This window comes from Ambystoma mexicanum, chromosome 4p (genome assembly GCF_040938575.1).
Source record: "Ambystoma mexicanum isolate Mex_15411 chromosome 4p, UKY_AmexF1_1, whole genome shotgun sequence".
Classification (NCBI taxonomy): Eukaryota; Metazoa; Chordata; class Amphibia; order Caudata; family Ambystomatidae; genus Ambystoma; species Ambystoma mexicanum.
In genome coordinates, this window is record NC_090927.1 from 304,450,660 (window position 1) to 304,475,174 (window position 24,515).

Here is a 24,515-nt window from a genome sequence, read left to right on the forward strand (position 1 = left end):
TTGTGAGATAACCGTTGGTAGTGCTGCTGTAGCTATACATTTACTGGAATTATGCTGGAAATGCTTAATATTTATTTTTCTAACGTATTGAACGCACAAATACATATAGAAAAGTAAAAAAACATTGATTTCAATATACGAAGTTGAAAAGATACGCCGAAACGAGCCGCACGGAACGAGATGCATGTCTCGTGAAGCTGGAACGCGGCCAACAAAGAGAAACACAGGTCACTACAGAAGTCTCTTTTCTGTCCCACGGACATCGTGTTGAAGTCTTTCTTTTCTTGTATCATCTAGAGAACTCTGTTCTACAGTAGAACTTTGTGTGGTTGCCATAATTGTCTCTTTTTTGTTTCTATGACCTCAGCCAAAGGAAGTGACGTATGTAGTGAACACACCGTCATATCCTGTTAATTTGTTTACCCTTTCTTCTAGAGTGCTCAAACCTGGTTGGTATCGGACCACCGTCCACGGGTTCGTTTCCTGGTTTTCTTCATATTCCTTTCGGTGAAGCGCCCCAAAGAGCCCCGCAGCCATGGCGATGCAAGCGGCCAAGAGAGCTAATGTGAGTATGCGGCGATCATCTTCCTCCGCTCGGTCCGAGCATTCCCCATATCCGCGGTACAGGCGTGAGGGCAGTGGGTTCTTGTGTCCCTGCTCTGAATCGTTTCTAACGCAGATGGGAGCTGTACCTACTTTATTTCCTAGGGACAGTCTTGGGTTAAAGGGGTGAGGTCTAGTTTAATGATTATTGAGGGCCGCTCATATTGTAAGAAATCGAAACGTAAATTGCAACTTTAAATTGACAGAATAGAACTGCCTGGCATGATACTCTTTTTACCCTTTTTGGTCCATTTTTACGACCAGGACAGCAGAATCGATTCCGACGCACCCCATAACCATTTGTGTTTGTGATGTCCGATAATATAGACGCTGATCCCATCGAAGTGATTAAGCACAGTAAACTGTACAATACAGAGATTATGCTGTGGATAAAGTACTTTAGGCTTTTGAACAAAGCGTAGTTATGATAGTGAAAACTATAAATCATGCTATATCATTTTTATGTAGGCCTTTATACAGTGTTGGCCATACTACATATACATATTTTGATCCTACCGTATGTACTGCGGGGAATGGACAGTAGATCCCACTAGATATACCAATACATTTTGACTGGTGTACATATGTTGCACTGAATACTATTTAATGTCAATCACATGTTTCTACTGTGATTGTACACACAAGCTTGCAGCAGTATCATCGTATGGCTATGTCATTTTAAACTTGACCTTATTAGCCGAAGGCTAAATCACCGAGCAAACAAATGTGCCTCGTTGGGAACGTTTTACCCAAAAAAAAAAAAAAAAAAAAAAAAAAAAAATATATATATATATATATATATATATATATATATATATATATATATATTTCTGAATTATTTATTGTACGTGATTCTGCGCATTATCACCTTTGTTCACAGTATTACTAATCACTCCAAACAATGTCGGAACCACGGTATTAACAGGGCATTTCCCAAATAGGATACCAGACGAAGACGTGCATTTCTTTCTCACCTTCAACGCTCCCATAAAAATCCACATCAAACATTTAATCCTTTTACCAAAGCAAATGCATTCAGGGTGGCCATAAATCCGGTATAGTCATTAATTCCCTGCCTCCCCCAGTTCACTCTCTTCCGATTCTCTACTTCTGCCATCCCCCAGCGCTGCTCATCTCAAATCCGAGGTTGCACCAGTGGCCCTTTAGGGCATTTCCATGATGTCGTCTGGCCAATATTAAAATAAATTGTGCCATTTTTTTCTTTGTTTTTGCAAGTTCCTCCCCTCCCTTGCATCAATCCCCAAAGACACACTTCCGGTGTACATTCATATGTACTATGTGTCCAGGAGTTTAATTTAGCAATAGCTCTACCCAGTAAGTTTTTAAATAATTTTGGCATTCCCAAGTCATGTGCCAGAAACCTGCCGAGGCTTCCTCACATATAGGGCAGCAGTGAGAGATCTGCAGGTTAATCACGTGAAGCCTCGTCGGGATCATGTATACCCCAATTAGACGAAGCCATGCGTTTCAGGGTGCTTTCTTGGCCTGTTCCCGTATGAGTCCACTTGTCATCTGAAATCTCGTAACCCATGTCCTCTCCCACTTTGCTTTGATCCCTACTTCAGGTCTGTTTATGCTCATTGATGCCCCTATACAATCTCGGTAAATCTCTTTACTATCGCCCAGATTGAACACATGCTGCAACAATGAATTGTTCTCTGGCTCCTCGGGAGTGTCTTCCCATAAGTGTGCTAGCCTTTTTACCATCCGTGCATATACCATAAAGGAGCTCCGTAGCGTATCATGTGTGTCTCCACTGTTTGAAAGTTAGTAGTTTCCCTTCCATGTATAGATCACCCACCCTTGAGCAGCCCTTCCTGTTCAATTTACCCGTATCTAGATTATTTAATATCTCTCGCAGAATCGGGTTGAACCCTAGTGGCAGGTATGAGCTGTACATCTTTAATACAATGAATATGCTGATGACAAAGCGGGAAAGGTAGGGCACCAGTCTCTAATGCTGCCATTGGTGAGAAGAAAACTGGGAGCCAGAGGAAGCTGGAGAAACAGGAGAAGGCTCTGTTAGCCAGGTGATGGGCAGAGAAAGCCCTGCGATTAAAGAAGCAAGAGGTTTTCAAACTGCGCTCCATTTGCTCAGAGATGAAGCAATGAGGACTTGCCCTCAAAGCGGATCGCCAAATACAAAGCTGCTGCTATGCAACCTAATCGGCTTGGGCAAACTCAAGTACACATTGCGTAACATAAAACATACCGCACTGACTGATAGAGCTATAGCAAACATTCACTGTTATGCCTAGGGATCTTCCTTTGGTCCTCAAACGTCCCATTGTATGTCTGCTGCATGAGGTCTCCCACACTTGCCTGCCTTTCTAGATCCGATCCTCGCACCACCCTTTAATCTCGTCACTTGTGAGCCATTGGGCCCCACACATGCCATCCTCCCCCCTGCTCGCCCATACACGTACTGTCCTGCCTTTAATAGAAGTCCCCCGCTGTGTGCCTTACATATATATCAAGATGATAATTCCCCCTACAGCAAATCCTCCCCCTACAGCCTATCTGTCGGCTACACTGTGGTCCCCAACTTCTATCCTTTGACTACACAGCACAAATCTAACTGTCCCTCCTCATCTTTCTATTGCCCCTCTGCTGCATTAGGTTATCCTACTTGTGCTACAGAGTAACACCCCAGCCCTATCCCTTCCACACAAGGTCTCCCTGCACCTATTATGGCTCTGCTACACAGGGTCTCCATCTTTTTTGTTCTTACTAATTTTCTATCTTGGTTTCAATTTTTTACAATGATCGGCACAGAATCTGCTGTAAGGGGCATGGGTTGTTGCAGTGGTCTTCTCTCTCGATTTCGGTCTTGTCCAGATTGGCCTAGTCTGAAGTTGCCTAATGATGAGACACATCCTTGCGCTTCGAGTACTCCAGGCCGTTTGTGCTGAGAGTGTGCAGAGAAGGCTGGTTTTCGCAGGCTGTGCCATGTAGGTGTTGGCCTGCGAACTGAAGGCACTAGAGAATGGGCCATGACTCTGGTCAATCATATTTCCCCTTCTGGGAAGCAGGCACCTGAATGGAAATGGGCAATACAGACAGATTGGGTGCTGTATCCTAAGGGACTAACTTGAGCAGAGCTTCTTCTGTACGATTTGGTATAGCACCCTTTCTCCTTTTACATGTAATGTATGTTTTAATAGACTTCTTTTTGAAGTCTGTGCTTTGTTGGTGCACTTTTGGTGGAAATCGACCAATTACATGTACATATCCATGCGTACGTGGGCATGTGAAGGTGTGGACTGATGGGTGTGGTGGTTTAGGCATGGGGGGCATTACTAAAAAAAAAAATAAAAAAAAAATCGAATTCATATCAACCATGGGTGCACCAACAAAGTGCAGACTTTTAGAAGGAAGTCTATGACAAAGCGTACAACCCTTCTTCTAGCCCACTTTTCCTGGTCATTTTTTCTTATTTTCTTTAAACCTGCATCTTTGCCCATGACTTTGCATGCACTGTGCCTTTCTGCAATACTTTGCTTGATACCTAAATTACAGAATGACCACTAAGAGTTAATTCCTTGTGCTGTCGTATCTTGGTAAGAGTTCTGGGGAAATAGGTGTTGGATTGAAATGATATTTTAGCCCAAAGCACAGGGGCAATGGTGTACTGTTAAAAACAAATGGGGATCACCTCTGGAGCTGAGCCTGTATTCCAGCAGACGACACAGACCAGACGAGACCTGCTCCTGTAAGAGGCAGGTAAGGCCCTATGTTGTGCCACTATCCTGGCTGAAGAGACCATTTGGGAAATGGCGGCCGTTTTCAGCAGGCACCTGTGTGCCTTTGTGTGTGCGTGTGCATAGTCCTCCATTGCATACTTTACAATTGGGTGTAGTGTGCTTTATATCGACCAACACTGAGCCGACCATCTATTCCGGCCCGCATTAAGGCCCCCTGTCCGGAGCTGGAGAGACCTCCTCTCCCTGCCGCCAGAGGCAACGCTCCCAAAGGTTTCTCACTGACTTGGTTCTCCTGCACGTCCCGACCACGAACAAAATCTTGCTTTCAATTGCTCTAGTAAGCAATATGGATCGCATTGTTCCATCCACCTTCCTTGGACTCTAATTGTTTTCCGCTTCTTTTCCTACCTGCCTAATTTCTAACCTCCAATATCTGCACCAATTGTACTGTGCATCGTGATGTGCCCATACTGATTGCTTCTCTACTGCTTTCTGAATGCCCTGCTTAAAGAAAATTAAATCTCTTTTTATATTCTCTGGTGTGCTTGCAACTGTGCATCCACGCAGCCCTTGCTCTTCGCGCAAATGCCCACCCAACCCACATCGCTGAACCCACTACTGTCAAAACTATTGCAACCCCTCCAGCCGGTCTTGTTGAACAATCACTGTGCTAGGTTGTCCTCTTCCAAAGCCCCACCCACTAGGCCCGGCCTCACCCCCTGCCTGGCCCCACCAAGCCATGGGCGACCTCAAGCAAACTATTTGCCATTCCAACCACTCGCACATGCCGCCACCAACCATAACACACATTCACCCTAAAATGTCAATCTCCCGGACTCGCACCGTCCCACCATCACTCTTCCTGCTCAAAGAATATCCACTCAACACCACCCCTATCCCACAAGACACGGGATATAAGTCAACCTTGCTGCCTCGACAATCTGAGCGCAAGACTAGCGTCTGGCTTAGCTACATGCCGGCAGTTTTACAAAAAACAACCCTGCCGATCACTTGGAGGAATGCACCCTTCAATTCGAGAGCCACCACCGCCGGCACCACAAGACCACAGCAACTACCCCTCCCAGCCACTTAACTGTAAACACAATGTGGAAACATGTTCCCTGTGTCCAATACCCTCGGGTGCGATGCTCCCTTATGCGTTTCTCACGCTACTCCCATGACAGCTTCCCCAGCCATCATCCCTACTAACACCTACCTAGATATAGCAGCCACAGTAATGGCCAAAGCTTCCTCCCCTACTAGCCTAGAACACATTCCAAACAAGATCTCCTCCTCTGACACTAAAGCAAATGCCACAACTCAATGCCAGATCCCTCCTGGCACACACCCTCGACATCTCCAACCTCATCGCCACCAAAAAACTAGACTTCCTAGCAATCACAGAAACATTGCTGCATCCGGCTGCTGGTCCATTTCCCTAGCCATACCGGATGGTTACACTATCTCTAGTATCCATAGGAGGTGGCGTTGCCTTTATTGCCAAAAACATACTATCCATTGGATAAATCCCTAACCGATCCATCAGCTCAGGCGAGCTGCTCTCGATGAAAATTGCCTTATCCGCTACTGCCACCCTTAGGATCCATCTAATTTACAGACCTCCGGGTCCACTGCTTTCCTTCGAACATTGCGCAACTCCTTTCTACTAACACAAAACCCTCCTCCAAAAAAGCTATTTTGTGAGATGTCAACCTAGGCCTAAACGACCCAGCTGATCCCCCACACCCTAGCCAACACCATCAAATCTCTAGGCTTCTCCCACCTGATCTCAAGCCTCACCATGATAAAGGCCAAACACTAGATTGGATAGCAGACCTCAACTGCAACACCAGCATTCTAACCAACAAACCATGCCCCATGTCAGATCACAATGTTACCACCTTCAACATTTCCGAGACAGCTCACTCAGAGGTCATCCCAACCAGTACCGAGAGGGAACATTTCTCCAGCCAACCTACTCCCGCCCCCCCCCCCCCCCCTATTGCTACCTCTAACCTCTCATCCACACTAACCCCACTGCCATGGTCGAACTTTACAACCAAACCATCAACCAAGTACCACCTCTGAACATCCGTAAACCTGAACATCCGTAAACCTAAACCAAGTGCCTACCTCAGTTCGTGGTATACCCCCACTCTCAAAACCCTGCGCTCCTCAAAAAGAGCAGCTGATACTGTGTGGATAAAAACACGTCAGAGGAGAACAAATAACATTTCACTACCCTCTCCAGAAAATATAAACCAGCTATTCTCTCAACCAAAAGCATCACATACAATAGGAGAATTGAAGAAGCAAGCTCTGGCACAAGAGAGCTTGGAACGCCAGCTTCCCCACCGGATCACTGTACCACAGATCTCCGCTGGTGCCAGCAAACGCTCTCATTGATAAAATGTCCCCACGCCAAACCAAAATCGTTGTAAAAGGAAAAAACCACAGACCGGTTCGAATTCACCCCGGTCACTACCACTGAAACCACCACGATTATTAAAGGGCTGAAACCATCAAAATGCCAAGGAGACATTTGCCCGGCTACCTTCATAAAGGCTTTCGCTGAAGAGCTTGTCCCTTTCATCACAGCACTAATTAACAATTCCTTTGCAACTGGCAATGTCCCAGAGAATCTAAAAGAAGCCTGGGTACACCACCTCCTCAAGAAGCCAACACTAGACTCCAACATGCCCATCACAACCGTACCAATCCTCAAAATACTCGCCAGAGCAGACAACCCAAATCCAACACTACCTGGAAACCTCAGGCTTCCGTCACACAATGGAATCTGCCCTCTTGACCTTACAAATCCAAATGGATGAAATCAAAGACGGTGGCAACATGGCCGTCCTGCTCCTACTTGACCTCTCTGCAGCCTTTGACTTGGTCACAAAACCCCACTTTGACCTCCTTGATGGCCCGCGGTTACACCTACTCCAACTACGCGGGCGACGCCCAAATCCTCCTACCCATCCCCGGCATCCATGACACCGACTCCAGTGCACTAGGAAAACTATCAAACCATCCAGGCCTGGCACAACACACTGTGCCTAAACAAAGAGAAAACTAAACTCCTTATTGGTACACAATCTCTGCTAAACACACTCCATGATTCATACAAATCCTTCTCCAACGACTGGAACATCATCACTGTTGCCAAAGAGGTAAAGACCCTGGGAGTTTACCTGGCTCAACGCTATCACTAATTAGACACATTAACTCTATTGTATCAATGCCTGCAGACCATTCCTAGCCACTTACGGCTGCATCACATTTGCTAGAGCAGTCAAACTATCAAGGATCGACTACTGCAACTCCCTCTTTGCAGGCACCAATGCCCGCAATATAAAAAGAAAAACTCCAGGTCATTCAGAATAACTCTGTAAGAGCAGCTCTAAACCTCCCTGAAAAAGGTCACATTTCCACAGCTAGACGAAACATCCACTGGCTCCCAGTCCAAGAGCGCATCATGTTGAAAATGCTAGCATTGACACACACACATGCATCTCAAACACTGCCCCCACCAACCTATACAGAAAAGTCTCCAAGGCCCAGTCCTTCAGACCGACTCGCATCTACTTGACATTCCTAGATACAGGCGCCAGAAAGCAGGGGAGGGGCAGCTTCCCGGTGAACGCAGCTAAACTCTGGAACGCCCTCCCTCTAGCCCTAAGATGTGAGGACGACTCCTGGTCCTTCTGCAAAGGCCTCAAAACCTGACTCTTTTCTCAAGACTCCAAAATTCAAACTCAACTCGACAATTCCTGGCTCTGACACCTCCACCCTGATTTGGAATTGAGCTCTAGGCAAATCTGTATGTATCAATGTATGCTTATAACCATTATCTGTAACTAACGTACTACCTATGTCTGTAACCTTGCTGTAACCAAGTGCACCCACTGCCCTTGTGTTAACCAGCGCCCAAATGCTCCTGGGTTCGGTGCGCACTGTCCCCATGGTGCTCTCCGGCTCCCTCATCTATTCTTACTGCTTCTCAATCACACAATTGCGCTTCTGACCTTCTCCCCTGCTATCCTCAGATTTCTCTATGCCCCCGCCCCCTTTCTTGTCTCTGTCCCCATGGTGGTCTCCGGCTCCCTCATCTATTCTAACTGCTTCTCAATCACACAATTGCACTATCATGGCCCAGGGCGCTCAGCCCAACCACTACACTCCAATTCTTGCTCTATCAAATACTACTCTGACATCGGTCACCTCCTTGATGTCCTTGCTCTCGCCGAGACGTGGTTCAAGGCCATCTCTGTCGCTACCTTTGACACACTTCTCCCTGAGGGCTATACAATCCTGTCTGATCACAGGCCCCCCCGGCCTGGTGGTCTACTGGCTCTGATCTTCCCTGAGTGGGTTCCTGCCTCCATCATCCCCACTCAATCCTCTTCATCGTTTGAAAGCCTAGTCTGCAGGCTTTCTCCATTGCATACCATCTCTCTTACTCTTGCTACCATCTACAGGCCCCTCCGGACCAACCTCCCTCTTCCCCTCAGAATGGGCTGACCTGTCCTCGCTTCTTGCCTCTTCCCCCAAACATATCCACCTTGGGGACTTTAACATCCATCTCGACTGCCCAGATGTGGCTACTGTTCCTTCGCGACCCTCTGGCCCAACCCACTCTTCGGGACACGCCCTGGATGCTCTCATCTCAACTGACATCCCTCTCTCCTGGTCTGGCCACTCTCTCCTCTCTTCCCGTCTTTACCCCGTCTCCTGATGCCTTTGCCCGCACTGCCAGTCTCCTTCATTGTCATCCAACCGAAGAAGCGTGTCAGTTGCTGCATTTGCCCCCCCCCCCTTGAGACGCCTTCGGACTCTGTTTGAGCTGATCTCTCTATCTCTAACACCCCGACATCCTTGCCCCCGTCATGAGGATCCGCCTGAAGCCTGCCTTCAAATGCAACTCTTGGTATGACTCTGACTTGGCAGCTTTGAAGCGCAAGTGCAAAGCTTCAGAGCGGAAGTGGCAGGCCTCTAGCTATCTGCTCCAAGAAGAGGGCTCATGTCCAAGCCTGCATCTCTGGAGCCACCAACGCATCTGAACTCATTAAAATCTGCAAGGAACTTGCCACTCCTACTGCGGTCTCCTCTCTCCCAGGCCCTAGAATAGAAATGCCTGTGAGGTCAACCAATGCTTGTTGTACTTGTCACAGTAACTGAGATCTTGTTTTTTCTTAATTATGGACTTTGTTTCCATAATAAAATTGGCAGTCCTTATCTGTTGTGAAAATAAATTGGAGGGCAAGGAGTACAGTAATTTTTCTGTAATTTGCTATGTGGTAGTTTACTAATACTTAAATCAGAAAATCAAACTTAATAGAGCTAGCGGTACAAAGACACTACTGAATGTTTAATACACAAGAACATCTGCTTATGAGCTAGAGGAACTAAGAGGGAATTACAGGGAGGCTTTCACTAAAACGTACATAAACCTGCTTGAAAACTAAAACAAATTTACCTCTGATTATGTTTCCTTCCACAGATCCGCTTACCTCCGGAAGTGAATCGGATTTTGTACATTAGGAACTTACCGTACAAAATCACAGGAGAAGAAATGTATGATATTTTTGGAAAATATGGACCTATTCGACAAATCAGAGTGTGAGTGCCCTTTATCATCTTTACTGAAGTGGTGTGGTTTGTTGTATAAACAATGGTGTGCATGTGAGGAAAAACAAGCTATGCTGAAAGCCTGCTCCATGCTAGATTTCTTTTAGTATGGACTCAACCCCGTAGTTTGACTCAATATAAAAAACAGAAGCTTGTTTCTAATGGGAGTCCTAACTGCATTTCCTACATGCTTTCTTTCTGCTCCATGTGTTGGTGGGGGCGAGCTTTATGGTACTCCAGCATCAAGAAGAAATAAAATGGATTTGATTTCTGGCCATGGACGACAAACACCTTGTGCGCCATTAGCCACAGTGGTTCATGCCTAGTATTCAAGTGCAAAAGGAACATTGGGTTAGAAAACCAAACGCTCCCATTTGAAATACATTGGGTGAAATGTTTAAGGATCATATCTAAATCCAATGTTATCCCCTTCAACACATGGGCAGCTGGGAGCTTTGCGTGCATTTTACGTCTGCCTTGGGGTGTTTGTGTGCCTGGGGCAATAAAATGGTCATAGTGCTGACCTTTGGACATTAGAAATGTCAGGATAGATCACCCCAGCGGATGATTGTAGGAATTGCAATTAATAAAGCTGTTCAGGGGGGCAACCAGCTCCAGGGCAGATTATTCAAGAGACACCAAGGCAGGGACAAAAAAAAGTTTGAAATTGTGTAGAGATGGTGTATGAATTTTCTTTTTGTTGTCATTTAATGTATTCTTTTTTTCAAAAAGTGTGTAATAATGGGTTACTAACCAATGACTGAACACATCACACTGATGTCCATTTTTCATACGGTCCAAATGTGGAGCAAAGTCACATGAAGTAATTTTGGACAATGTCTCTTGCAGTGGTAATACACCAGAGTCCAGAGGAACAGCTTATGTTGTTTATGAAGACATCTTTGATGCCAAAAACGCTTGTGATCACCTCTCTGGATTTAATGTGTGCAACAGGTATCTTGTTGTGCTATACTACAATGCAAACAGGGTAAGTATACACATTCATTGGTCAGTTTACTCTTTTAATTTGATGGCTGAAATTCTAGAGGTGGAGGTTTCCAAGCTTTGCACCCTTTTGAGATCCCCTTTTACCTCGGTCCTTGAGCAATTCCTTTGTTTGCCAGGTCGTGTTCGCACACTTCTCTCTTTGGCGTAAGATGGCATGGACAAAACATCAGGGATATGGATAGAGATTAAAAGGAGCTTCTAGATCGGAGTCTGCGCTCAGTGTGCAGGTGCTTCCTTGGCCCATTATGTTTAAATGGCTTCTAGATGTACCCCAATTTCTCATTTGCACACATTCCCAAACACACAGATTAAAGCATGTTTGTATGGCACCCGGTGACCTGGGAGCCAGCAATATCTGGTCATGCTAACCAGGCTTTTCTAGGCTACAAGCAGCAGAGAAAAAGTTTCCAGCAATTTTGAACCTTGATCAGGGTCCTGTGCACTAAAAATGTGCATTTGCTGCCTGGCGTTGGTGAGTGTGGGTAAGTGTAAATGATGTGCCTTGGGCATAGCTAGAATTGAGGAGGCGCAGGACTTTCTATGCTTGACTGGTAGCTTTCAACCACCTCACAGGGAGAGAGAGCCCCACCTTCCTTTGGGGGGCGAGGACTCTCGTTCCTGTGAGGTCCTCCCTAGACCGAATTTAGTTCCATAAATGGGATTACCTGGTAAGCAGAAGAATGTGGCTTCCTTCTCTTTGGCTGAAGGCAATGCAAGATTAAACTCAGTTGCACAAGAAAAGGAAGATGTCTCAACAAGACACATATTTAACTGTGACGAGGAGGAAGTAAGCGAACAACCTGATGCTCAGGGGAAGTCCCCCAACATCCTTATGCTGGCTGGAGGCAGAGCACAAACTGGTTGCGAGTCTGAGACTTGGAAAGACTGAATGAGAGTACGAGACACCTGAGAATTGGCATATGCAGATGCAGAGAGTCTCGGGTCGACAGAGGAACAAGCCACCTGGTGGTGGCGTGACCTCCAGCTGGACGCGGTGGGCCAGCCGCCCCAGAAACAGTCAGCGCCCATATGCGAAGCGTGGATCCCTTCCAATCTGCAGCACCGCTACTACGCTCGACTCCCAGCGTGGACCCGGGAACGTGAAGGTGAATCATCTCGAGCGATAGCTGACCCCAATGATCGGCCCATTCCAAAAGGTATCTGGAGAATCAGGAGAAGCGGGGGGCCCGTGGGATATCGGCAAACTCGCCCCCAGTCACAAGAACGAAAGCAGGGCCACAGAAAGTAAGAGAAAAGTGTTCTTGAGGATCTACAAGAATTGATCGCAGAGACTCTGTCCCACCAAGAGATGTTCTACTATAAGAGACTATTGAGCGAACTGGAGAGGCCATGCAAGGACAAAATCATTCCTGTGGTCTATTTTCATTTAGTTAGAATTAGTGGCAGGGTCGTTTGGGCAGAGGACATATTTTCTTTTGGACTTCATGACAATGGATGAGCGCCTTTTCTTTAGCTCAGTGGGGTATTTCCTCTAGTGATGGGGAATGCTAGGCCTTCTTTTAAGTTACATTGAAAGAACTTGAACCGCGTCTTCCGAGTGACCAACTCCTTCTAAGGCAGCTTTAGTGTTATGTCAAAATCCTAGAATGTATACTTATTTCACTTTCTCCTCACTGAGGACGCTAAAATAGGCAGCGCTTTCTCTCGGACGTGTTAACTGCATTCAGCTCCAGGATCTCTATCTAGCTCAATGCGCCAATGGCAGCATATGAATAGGTATTTGATTTATTGAGCATTTGTTAGGTGCCTATACAACAAGATGGTGTTTCCGGGCATGCGCCACAAGGCAAAGTGGGGAGGGAACAGGGGAGTAAATTACAATGGCAAAAGAAAAACAATAAACATTTGAACATGCAAGATCTGCGAAGGAAGGGCAGGAGATTAGGGGGCTGGGGGAAAGGGAGCAAGGATATCGGCAAGTGTTAGTGAGAGCCCAGGAGGGAAGTGCTTGGCGGCGAAGGGGGAGGGGGGTCCAGGGGAGGAGGCCGCTGGCTAAGTACTAGGGTGGAGGGATCCCATGGGGGTGGATGCACAGCAGACAGGTAGGGGGCCCCATAGGGTCAGTGCTAGGGAGGGGGTGCTGGTCGACTGGGCAGGGCCTGGTACCTGCGAGATTCATGAAGGTCCAGGCCACCAGTCTCAGCGGCAGTGTAGCAGGGAAGGGGAAGAGAGAAAGAGGTAGCGAAAAGCAGAGTTTTGCAAAGGTTATGGAATTTAAGGAGGTCCGGTTCGAGTCTGAGGGGAAGGGGGGCTGTTCCAAAGAGAGGCACCAGCCGAAGAGACCTGCCACCCACTCTCTGCTTGGAGAAGCGTTTGACAAGCCGGGGGTTGGAGGAGCAGAGGGCTGTAGCAGGGTGGTATATAGGGAGAGAATGTTGGAGATGGCGTGTTCCCTGGCCCCATGAAGCCTTGTTGATGATGCAGAGGGTCTTAAAATTGTTCATCGCGGGCTCTGGTAGCCATTGGAGAGATCTTGGGGCTAGAGAGATCTGGTCCCTGGGCTTGAGGCCAAGGATAAAGTCTTGCCGCCCTATTGTGGATTTGCTAAACAGGGAGGTTGAGGGAGAGGCTGTTGCCGTAGTCCAGCCTAGAGAGGACCAGAGCTCTGGAAACATTGAGCTTTTGGGGAAAGGTGAGGAAAGGGAGAATGCATCAAAGGAGGTAAAGCTGGAAGTGCGCCCTGGATGTAAGTGGTGAAGGAGAGAGGAGTTGAAGATGACCCCCAAGGTTTTTGGCCTCACAGGAGGGTGAGGGTAGAGGGCCCAAGGAAGGCAGCCAGTGTGTGAAAGGGACACTGGTGCCGATGCCCCAATAAGAAGGATCTCTGTCTTACTGGCATTAAGACAGAGGTCATTATCCAGACACCATTCCTGGATAGCCGAAAGACAATCTGGGATGAGAGGACGACTGAGATATTAGAGGGAAGTTTGAAGGGAAGCTGTGTTATCAGCGTAACACTGGAAATGAGGAGAGAAGATGATCAGGTGTGCAAGAGGGGCAAGATGGATATTGAAAAGCCATGGCGATGGGATAGATCCTTGAGGGGTGCCACAGGTAGAGAAGAAAGGGCCCAGCGGGAGCTGGGAAGGGCGGTTAGTGAGGAAAGAGTTTAGCCAATCCAGTGTCTGATCTGTGATGCCGAGGGTATAATGAAGCTGTTTTAGGAGGATGGAATGTTTGACCGAGTCAAATGCAGAGGAGAGTCCGAGGAGAATGAGAATAGCAGGAGAGTTCGGAGTCGAGATTTGCGAGCATGTCTTCATGGGTGTTCAGGAGAGCAGTTTCCATGCCTCTGGATGCCCGGAATCCAGATTGATGGTCCTGGAGGCAACCAGTGAGTTCAGTATGAAGGATTGGTTGGGGGCAACTTCTCCGGGTTAGCCGGGCAGGAAGGGTCAGCAGATTTCTTTTTTAGGAGAGGGTGCAGAAGGGAGTGCATAAGGGATAGAGGGAAGGAGCCAGTGGCGAAGGAGTGGTTGAGTTGGGAAAGCAAAGCCTCAAGTTTGCCTGGCGTGGAAGCCCCTGGAGAAAATACAGATATGTGCTTTACATTGACTAGAAAGAAACTGGCCCAAAAGTGATTTCAAACAAGTGTTTTTGTCAAGCCTAGTTTTACCCTTTATTAATCGGCTGATATTGATGTGACTAGTTGGGAGATGGGCACTATGTAATGTACAGTATTTCACTGCCATTTACTGAACTATGATTAATAATTGAGAACTATACAGATGTCTGCACTTGCTCGGATGAGTGTTTTTTATTGTGCATTTGTGTTTCTAAGCACCAACAGGGAGGGAACATGGGACAGAAAACAATACACTGGAGGACAAAGACGAACCTACTAGTCGCTATGAGCTTTCAGAACGTACAAAAGTGCAGGGAGAGGTAAAGGGGAGAAGGGTGGTAAGTGCTGGAGTGCCTGTGCTTGTGAGCAGCAAGGTGCAAGTGCTGAGTGTAGGAAGTGCAAGGGAACTTTTATCTGTAAAATAAAAAGGTAAGCGCAGGCCTACAGAGGTCCCTGGCCCCAGGCAGCCTTATGGATGATTCAGAGGAAGTTGAACTTGATCCTTGCATCAACCGGTAGCCAATGCGTTTTTAGGGCAGGAGAGATGCGGCCCCTGGGCTTGAGGCCAAGGGTACGTCTTGCTGCCCTTTTCTGGATTAGCTGGAGGGGTCGTAGAGGGGAGGGAGGGTAGATTCAAGAGAAGGCTATTGCAGTAGTCTAGAGGGCACAAGAGCTCTGGTAACATTGAACTTCTGGGGGGGAAGGGAGAATTCCTTGGAGAAGTAAGAGTTGAAAGTTGGACTTCTTGGCACTGTCCTGGATATGAGGGAGGAAGGAGTAGTTTAAGATTGACTCCCAGGTTTCTGGCTTCAGATGAAGGGGGAGAGAGAGAGCCCTAGAAGGTGGCCATAGTGGGGGGCAGGGGGGAGAGCAGGGGTTCCAATAGGACGGATCTCAATCTTGCTGGCATTGAGGCAGAGATTGTTGGCAGTGCACCAGGACTGGATGGCAATTGGGCAGTCGGGGATGATTGCAGATGCAAGAGGGTCCGCAGGAAGTTTGAAAAAGTTGTCATCTGCGTAATACTGGAAGTTGGGGGAGAAGGAGGAAATGAGTGCCAGCTGAGCAAGGTACGTGTTAAGGAGCCAGGGAGCTATGTTGGAGCCCTGGGGGACCTCACAGGTGGAGAAAGAGGTAGGGGAGGAGTAGGTGCCAGAATAACCTGGGACGGTCCATTAGGGAGGTCGGCTAGTCCAGTGGCCGCTCATGAGATACCGAGGGTAACATGGAGTCATTTTATGAGGATGGAGTGGTTGTCAAAGACTGAGGAGAGATTGCGTAGAATGAGGACAGCTGGAGAGTTAGAATCCAGAGATGATGGCACGGGTGTTCAGAAGATTCAATGCCTCTGGATGCTCTGAATCCAGATTGATGGTTGTGGAGACCGCCAACCAGTTCAGTGTGTGAGGTAAGTTGGTGGAAGGCCAGCTTCGCCAGGAGTTTCCCAAGGAAGGGGGTGATAGAAATAGAGCGGTGGTCGGGTAACGTCTGCTGAAGGTGTTTTCAGGAGGGGACGCACAAGGAAGTGCTTGAGGGAGGAGGGGAAAGTTCATCCGTATTGTTGCATACACCAGATACCTGTGCCTGAATGTGGGCCCTTTCCTTGGCACGGATGGAGAGTCTGTATTGCCTTTGGAGCAGGCGGCAGGCCAGTTTGGGGTGTGCCTGAGGTTTGCCACTCGTGCCGCAGCACTGCACTTGGCGTTTCAGGGCTGCAAGTTCGGAGTAGTACTAGGTATTACGCTTTGAGGCAGGTTTCAGGTGGATCCTCATGACTGGGGCAACAATGTTCAGAGTATTAGTAATTGCCAGATGGAGGTTGCTGAGAGCAGAGTCCAAGGTAGTCTGGGGTGGCGGGGGGTGGTATTAGAGGGGGGGGGGGAGGAGGAGGGTGACGGTGGGTGTGAAGGCAGCAGCTGACACTTTTTTTCATCGGACCGATGTTCGTGAATGAGGTTGGCAGGGCTGGAGGAGGTTCGGTCAGCGGGCCGAGGGGACCCAGGTAAGAGAAAAGAGTGGTCTGACCAGGAGAGAAGTGTGATCAGTGGGGGAGGGCAGAAGAGTGCAAGATATGATATCAAGAGTGTCCTGCCGTGTGGGTAGAACTAGAAGGGATTATGGAGAGGGAGAGGGAGAGCGAGGTGCAGAGGTCCAGGAAGAGTGGATGCTGTGAGAGGATTCCAGGTGGATGTTTGTCACCCATGAGAAGGAGTTTAGAGGAGATGAAAACTGCCCATTTAGAGAAGAACAGGGTGGTGGCTCCAGGGGGCCTGTAGATCGTGGCAATGGTCAGAGAGGAGGAGGGAGAGATGACCAACTTGCAAATCAAGCTCTCAAAGGAAGAGTAATGCTGTGTGGGTATTATGGCAACCCCACCACCAGCTCACTGGTTGGCCCAGGGACACTTCAGAGAAGGCTTACTTGCAGGTTTTGATGAAGGTGCCAAGAATAGTTGGTCCCAGTATTCCAATGGGTCAAAGCATCTTTGCAGTCCTTCTATGACGACCAGATGCAGAAGGGTCCCACGGGACGACAGCCGGCTAAGGCTGCCAAACCTTCCAGCGGTTCCTCGACTCAGCTTCTTAGTTTCAGGATACTTGGATCCTATCCTTTGTTCAGTGAGAACTCCAGAGATCGACATGGTATGGGTGTTTGGGGCCTTCTCTTATCCAGAATCTCCTTTGTGCCAAAACGAGGACCCAATGGGAGATCTGCTCACAGGCATACTATACGTGGACCAATCACAGACCACAGTGGTTCCAGGCATTCACAGCACTCCAGACTCTGGCACCCAGGATGTGTATTGGAACCTGACGTTCCAGCCCACATCCTGGAGGCGCGCACACAAGGCATGCAGAAGCCCATGAAAGCTTGGTGTTTCGCGGGAGAATGCATGCCAAAATAAGGACTGACCCAGGTTGGCTCGGCTCGGCCTGGGGAAGCTGAAGGGGCAAGATGGCCAAAGGGACACAGAACCTCGTGGCATGGCCATTTTGGAGCCAGGCCACCTATTTGTGCCAAACGCAGTATCGCGGCTTACCTGGCAGGAAAAGGTAAAAGAAATATACGAAATAAGCTGCCCCCAGCCCTGTCCAAGGCACATCTGCACTGCTCCAAAAAAAAAAAAAAATCTAGGGCCTAGACCATGGGTGCACAACATACGGCCCGCGGGCCAGTTGCGGCCCGCCATGCCCTTTTGACCGGCCCGCGAGGCACAAAGACTTTCCTAATGGAGGGCGGCCCGCGCCGCCCTCCATTAGGAAAGTCTTTGTTGTCTTCCGGGCCGGTCGAAAACGCTGGCCCTCATTGGCTCAGCGCACGCACGCATCACGTCGCTCCTACGAGCCACGTAATGCGTGTGTGCTGCATGAATGGAGGGCCAGCACTACGGCTGGCGTGGTCCATAAGGCTTGATGCCGGAAGGCATTTCAGCCTTGCTGGCCACGCCAGCCGTAGTACGATTCCAGCTTACCTGCCTTCCAGCCTTCCAGCACGTCTCCGGTAAGTGGTCTGTTTGTGTTTGTGTGTCGGGTTTGTTTTGCTTTATGTTTGTGTGTGTATGGGGGGGGGGGGTGTGTATGAATGTTTGTATTTTGTGTGTATGTTGAGATGCGGGGGTGGGGGGGTGTGTCGGATGTGTATGAATGTTTTGATTTGAATGTTTTTTGTGTGCTGAGTTGGGGGTTCGGGTCTGTATGGGTGCATGCTTGTGTGTGTGTGCTGAGTTGGGATGTTTGGTTGGGGGTGAGGGGGCCATGGGGTGGGGGGTTTGGTTGGGGGTGAGGAGGCCATGGAGCATAGTGTTTGGTTGGGGGTGAGGAGGCCATGGGGCATAGTGTTTGGTTGGGAGTGAGGGACATATGGGGCATAGTGTTTGGTTGGGGGTGAGGGACATATGGGGCATAGTGTTTGGTTGGGGGTGAGGGACATATGGGGCAGAGTGTTTGGTTGGGGGTGAGGGGGCCATGGGGCAGAGTGTTTGGTTGGGGGTGAGGGGGCCATGGGGCATAGTGTTTGGTTGGGGGTGAGGGGGCCATGGGGCATAATGTTTGGTTGGGGTGAGGGGGCCATGGGGCATAGTGTTTGGTTGGGGGTAAGGGGGCCCTGGGGCATAGTGTTTGGTTGGGGGTGAGGGTGCCATGGGGCATAGTGTATCTAGGGTCCATAAAATATATATAAGTTAATTAAACAGACGAGATACAGTAACTAAATAGAAATAAATTATAACAATGGAAAATGTGTAGTACAAAATGTAAGTTTGAAATGCAAATAAAAATCGTTACCCCTCAAAAACATTCTTTTTCCATGTGTTTAGTACAAATTGGGGGTTTAAAAAGCCTCCTGCCACGCCCCGCCTACCGCCCCGCCCAAATTTACTTTTCGGCCCACTATAGCCCTCATGTAAGGTACTTTCGGCCCTCTGTCAAAATCAGTTGTGCACCCCTGGCCTAGACCTAAGTGCACTGTACTGGAAGTGACATTGCATTGGATGCCTGCTCCGGCAGCCTCTCCAACCTGCAATTCTTCATCCGGATAGCGCTCGCCACGGGCAGGGTAAGACTTGCAATTGTGCTATGTACACCGCGCGTCCTGCGCTTTTTCTCATTCTTGCTCCTGAAAATGAGAGTTGAGCTTGCCCTTCCAAGATGGCTGCATCTTTCTTCATTAACTGCCCTGCAGTCTTTTTCCCCCCATTGGCTGCCTGGCCCTTGATAGCCCAATCATGGCAAGAGAGAGCCGGCACACCTGCAAACGCTCATGAGGAAGGCCTGTGTCTGCTCCCTGTCTGCTACAGGTTAGCTTGCTCTATATATATATATATATATATATATATATATATCTCACAACCCAAGATTTCATAGAATAACACTCTACTAAACCAGGCACAATTTGGTTTCAGACCAATGAGAGGAACAGAATCGGCTCTCCTCTCAATATGGGACGAACAAAAAACAAATGCAGACTCGGACAACAATACTGCCTTGATACTTCTAGACCTATCCGCAGCATTGTATACAGTTAATCACAACATCCTCATATTGAGATTAGAAGGACTGGGAGTAACAGATACAGCCCTACTATGGATCAAATCCTTCCTAATAAACAGAAAGCATATGGATGAAACCTTTCAAATCAATCCCGACTGACTCCACATGTGGAGTACTACAAGGATCATCCTTCTCCCCGCTGTTATTCAACATCTACCTGTCTCTTCTAATCAAGATCATCAAAAGTCACGGCCTCACTTGCTACAACTACGCAGATGACACACAAATTATCTTCAAAATACAAGACACTGAAAAAAAACGATCAACGATCGAACTGCCTTCGTGATGTATTCAACTGGATGAACTCTTAACTACCTTAAAATCATCCCCGGTAAAACAGAAATGGTTGTCACAAAAAACGGAGGAGACAACCACGTCATCCCTTGGCCAAGGGAACTATTTTATTTATTTATTACATTTATTATACGCCCAGACAATGAGGTATCACAGCGTAGTTACAGACAATGAAGATACAGTGTTGGTATTAAAAACAAGACATTAGACGCATTTGCAATTAAACATTTTTACAAATTATATACAATTCGAAACATTTATGTACAGTGAAGATTATGAGTTTGGTCTAGGATGTGAGATGTTTGGGAGGGACTTAGAACTGGTTGAATAACCATGTTTTAATTAGTTTTTTGAATTGTGGGAAGGACTCTTCATTCTTGATCTTGAGAGGTAATGCATTCCAGAGCTTAGAAGCGAGTACTTTGAAACTGCTGCCCCCTGCTTTCTCTCTTTTGTACCGTGGGATGTCGAGGTTTCATTGTTGGATCTGAGGGGTCTGGTGTGAGTTTTCTTAGTAACTGTGTTTAGGAGATATTTGGGTGCTTTGTTGGCGATGCATTTATGGGTGATGCTGAGACTTGATACCAGGTACAACCCCAGCACCATCACTGATTGTAAAAAAAAATCTGGGGTCCTGATGGACAGCAATCTTACCCATGACCCACAAGTAAACGCTATACTCGAAATGCTGCTTTCTCCTGCGAGCGGCAAAAAGGATCCTACCATTCCTATCATTTGCCAACAAAACGACCACCATCATCGCTCTTGTCATGTCCAGAGTAGACTACACCAACAGCCTATATTTGGGTATGCCTGAACGACTCCTAAAAAAAACTACAACGCATAAATGAGGCAGCCAGATTGCTTCTCAAATTACCCCGAAGAGCATCACACCTGCGCTAAAAACACTACATTGGCTACCAATAAACACTGAATAAAATTCAAAACCATGTGCATCGCACACAGAGCAATACACAAACAAGGTGCTGAATTCCTGAGACAAATTACGACTACATCGACCAACAAGAATGCTCCGATCAAGCAAGACATCTGCCTGGAACCAAAACGCTACAATAAAAGTAAACTCGGGAGGATCTTCTGTCTCACCTGGCACCAAAAACTTGGAACGATCTACCTTGGAACATACACAACGCAAGAAATCGCCTACTATTCAGGAAACTGCTCAAATCCTGGCTCTTCACTTCATAACTAGAAGACCGCCCACAGGGTCACGCGCGTCACTAAAACAACGATGAACGAAGACACAGATCTCTATTTCCCCCCCCCCCACTTAGCAATCGACTGGAAAGAATCTGCATACCCAACTCACCCAAAACCTCACACAACCATGTCTCGCCCAGCAAACCACACACACTTTACCACACTGCATCAACAAAGAAACACGCAAACTGCACCTACAGCACATGTGGTCTCCCCCGGATCGCTACTCGCACCAAAAGCTCAGAGCACAGTGTATACCGAACTGAAGCCGCCAACAGCACACCTCTTCTCCCTCTCTCCTACCCCTTTCCTCCCGACTAACCGTCCCCGCCCACAATGTTTACAGATCCACTAAAGCGCCTGGGGACCAACTCTGTTGGTGATGGTGCGCTATATGAATACCTTTAACATTAACACTGTTGGACTTTCGCATTTGTGTTCTGCTGCCGCCCTGCAACATGGGTTAGGCTCCATGTATTTTCCCACTGTCTTGACTTTACACGTGTGCTGCTGCCGCTCGGCAACGTGGGGTCAGGCCCAATGGATGTGATCAGCATGTACTTCTCTTTTGCACTTGGCGTATGATATATTATATTACCTTTTGCACGTTCCACGATGTAACTCGCTTCCTTTTCTGTAACCTGAAGCACTTGCTGTAAACATATTCTTAAAATTAAAGCGCCTAGATACCTTTTGGGTTTTGTGCGCTTTACAAGTGTCAAAATAAATCATTTGTATTGGGGCAATACTCAATCTATGATCAGATGTATGGTATCATTCTTGGATAGGCTCTTCAAAAAAAAGAGACTTATGGAGGTAAAAGAGCTTGAATAAACCATCATTCGCCAAAAAAACCTAAAAAGGGGGCCTTAATCTAACTCCTAAACCCAGAATATCGATTTGGCTGGGACTTGGATTACTGACTATACATTTCTTTGCTCTATTCCTCCACTTTTTCCTCAGATTTTTCTGCGTGGAATCTTGGATTTTAAAGGATTCTTCTTTCTTTGGGAGTTTTAAAGTGATGATAAAGGACAAACAAGTTTTTGTATTCAAACGGAATGTTTAATAATAATAAAAAAAGATAAATTGCTCTGACTAAGCCATTAGTACTATGTATTATTTTATGGGCCAACTGGAAGGCGTTTTTACCAAATATATTAACCGCGTTCTTTAGTTTGGTCAATGTAATGAAGACTGCAGGTTATTTTTGTTTTTTTTTCGTCAAGGAGAACAATGATGAATTTGTTTATGTATAAGGGTGATCACCTCTGGAAGATTATATACCAGTCAACATGTGCATGCACAGTGTGTCCCATTTTCGTTTTGGAAGTTACCTTTATTAGCAACTGTTTAGAATATGGACCTATGCGACTGTGTTCTTCATATGTGACACATCATGATTGAGACTAATGCTCTTGGATATTTTTCCTCCTTTACCATATTTACTCATGTTACTGTTACAATCTTTACTTGATACTAGGTGCATACCCAAGTGTAGAGTTGCGTCTTAATAAATGGCGATTAATTGGCCAGTCCGGTCATTGATATTTTAGAAACTGAAGCACATTCGTTTTGTAGGTAGTTTTTAAAGGACAATAAAGGTGAAAGCATTTTGCTGTTATGTTGTGAGGTCCCGTATGGTTTAATGTTGCATGTTCTTTTGACACTGTTCGGTCTGCTATAACTCAAATTGATTTTAGGGCTTTTGCAGCTACACCTTTTTTATGTTAGTAAAGGCACGTTCTATGGCTTTTTTTTGAAAGTGCTGGTTTTTAATAATGTTTTGCATCTTCCAGGCATTTCAGAAAATGGATACCAAGAAGAAAGAGGAACAACTCAAGCTTCTCAAGGAGAAATATGGAATCAACACAGACCCACCCAAATGAGATTCTGGACCCCCATTCCTCTGGCTTTGTAAAGGAAGACTATTTACATTTCTTGCCCAAAGCACGCTTTTCATTTGAACTGGGGGCACATCCGATTTGTAAAGGACCATTCTATTTGGCCATAATTACGGTCCCGTTTCCCCTTCTTGACTTTTTCCTTCAGATCTTCACTGCTTATCCTGGAGCTGCTGCAGCATCTGTTTATTTTCTGCAAATAAACCTGAACGTTATTTATGGCCCTGTTTCAAATGGTTTATGCACCCTCCTTCCTCTACACCAGTAGTTGAGATGTTTCTTTAGTAAAACTCCAATAGCTTGATTTCTTTTCCGACATTTCGTTTAAAAATACATGCTAATGCCTTCTATAGGTGTTTCCTCCTTGGACCCTTGAGATGATGAGCTTTCACTGAGAATCTTGAGTTGAGTAATTAGTCTGTAAACTTTGTCAAGACAAATTGGCACAGTGGGTTTCTGCCAGGCTCACAGTTCCGGGTTCTACCTGTGTCTGCAAGGGCGTACTTTTTTGCAGTGCCTTCTGTCTCTCACTTTGATTCCGTGTGATGAGCTCTTCTGCAAACTACTCGCTGGAGCTCTTTATAACACCAGACAACGGGGGTGTCCTCCGACTGCAGGTAGGTTTGAGAAGTAATAAAAGCGAGTTACCCGAAGCACTTGCAACTTTTTTGGGCATAGCTGACTGAGTCCTTGATGTCCATGTCAAAATGTGGTGCAGGCTTCTTTTGTCATGTTGGTGCCTCAACGGCCATGCTCGGGGGTCCAGGATGCATCCATGGGAACTTGCATGAGGTTGTATAAAGTGTGGGATTCTTTCCTTAAAACATGAAGTACTTCAGGGACCTCGTGTGTTGATGATTAGAGATTGGACCCCACCAACCACCCGATATTGCCTGACCAGCGCAGCCACCTTACAGCCCTGAAAACCAGCTTCTAAGGAGCCCAAAACCCTAATGCTGCTTCTAGACTAGTCTCTCATACAGTCACCACTTCAAAAATGTTCACTTTGCAACACATTATTGTCAAAAGCATATTCCTGAACCAAAGGCAACATGGCCACAGCGCTTTAAAGCAAATAGGTTAAACTCTGTAAACGCTATAGCTACAGACAAATCTGGGGTTGTAGATCGTATGTTGTGTGATTTTTGGTTGGGCCAGCAACGGTAGCAGAACGGAAGGAAAGTGGGGGATTTAGGGTTAAGGGGGCAAGGGGTGCGCTGGGAGAAGGGCATGATGACAAGGAACACTGCTGGCAGAAAAGAGACACACAGGCTTTATGAACCTTGCTGCAGTTGCAAAAAAAAAAGCTGCAAGGTGAGACCGGCTTAGTGCCGGAATTAGTGCAGCTGGCATTGTTGTGCCACCATTCTGATCTGGATCAAAATACCACAAACCAACGCTTCAAAATAATAGGCCTTTTTACTTGTACACCCATGAATGTAGTTCCTCTGATTGCATGGAACCAACCAATGCTCACCTGGTATTTTCTACAATG

The 24,515-nt window shown here is 47.0% G+C and overlaps 1 protein-coding gene across 1 annotated transcript; it reads left to right on the plus strand.

The window, feature by feature from the left end:
* The first annotated feature begins 407 nt into the window (after window positions 1–407).
* SF3B6 (splicing factor 3b subunit 6) lies at window positions 408–23,241 on the plus strand. The gene is made up of 4 exons (XM_069605868.1): window positions 408–565; window positions 9,832–9,950; window positions 10,809–10,947; window positions 22,916–23,241. The coding sequence occupies exons 1-4, from the start codon at window positions 536–538 to the stop codon at window positions 23,003–23,005; spliced, it is 378 nt and encodes a 125-aa protein (XP_069461969.1). The 5' UTR covers window positions 408–535; the 3' UTR covers window positions 23,006–23,241.
* Window positions 23,242–24,515: the final 1,274 nt, after the last annotated feature.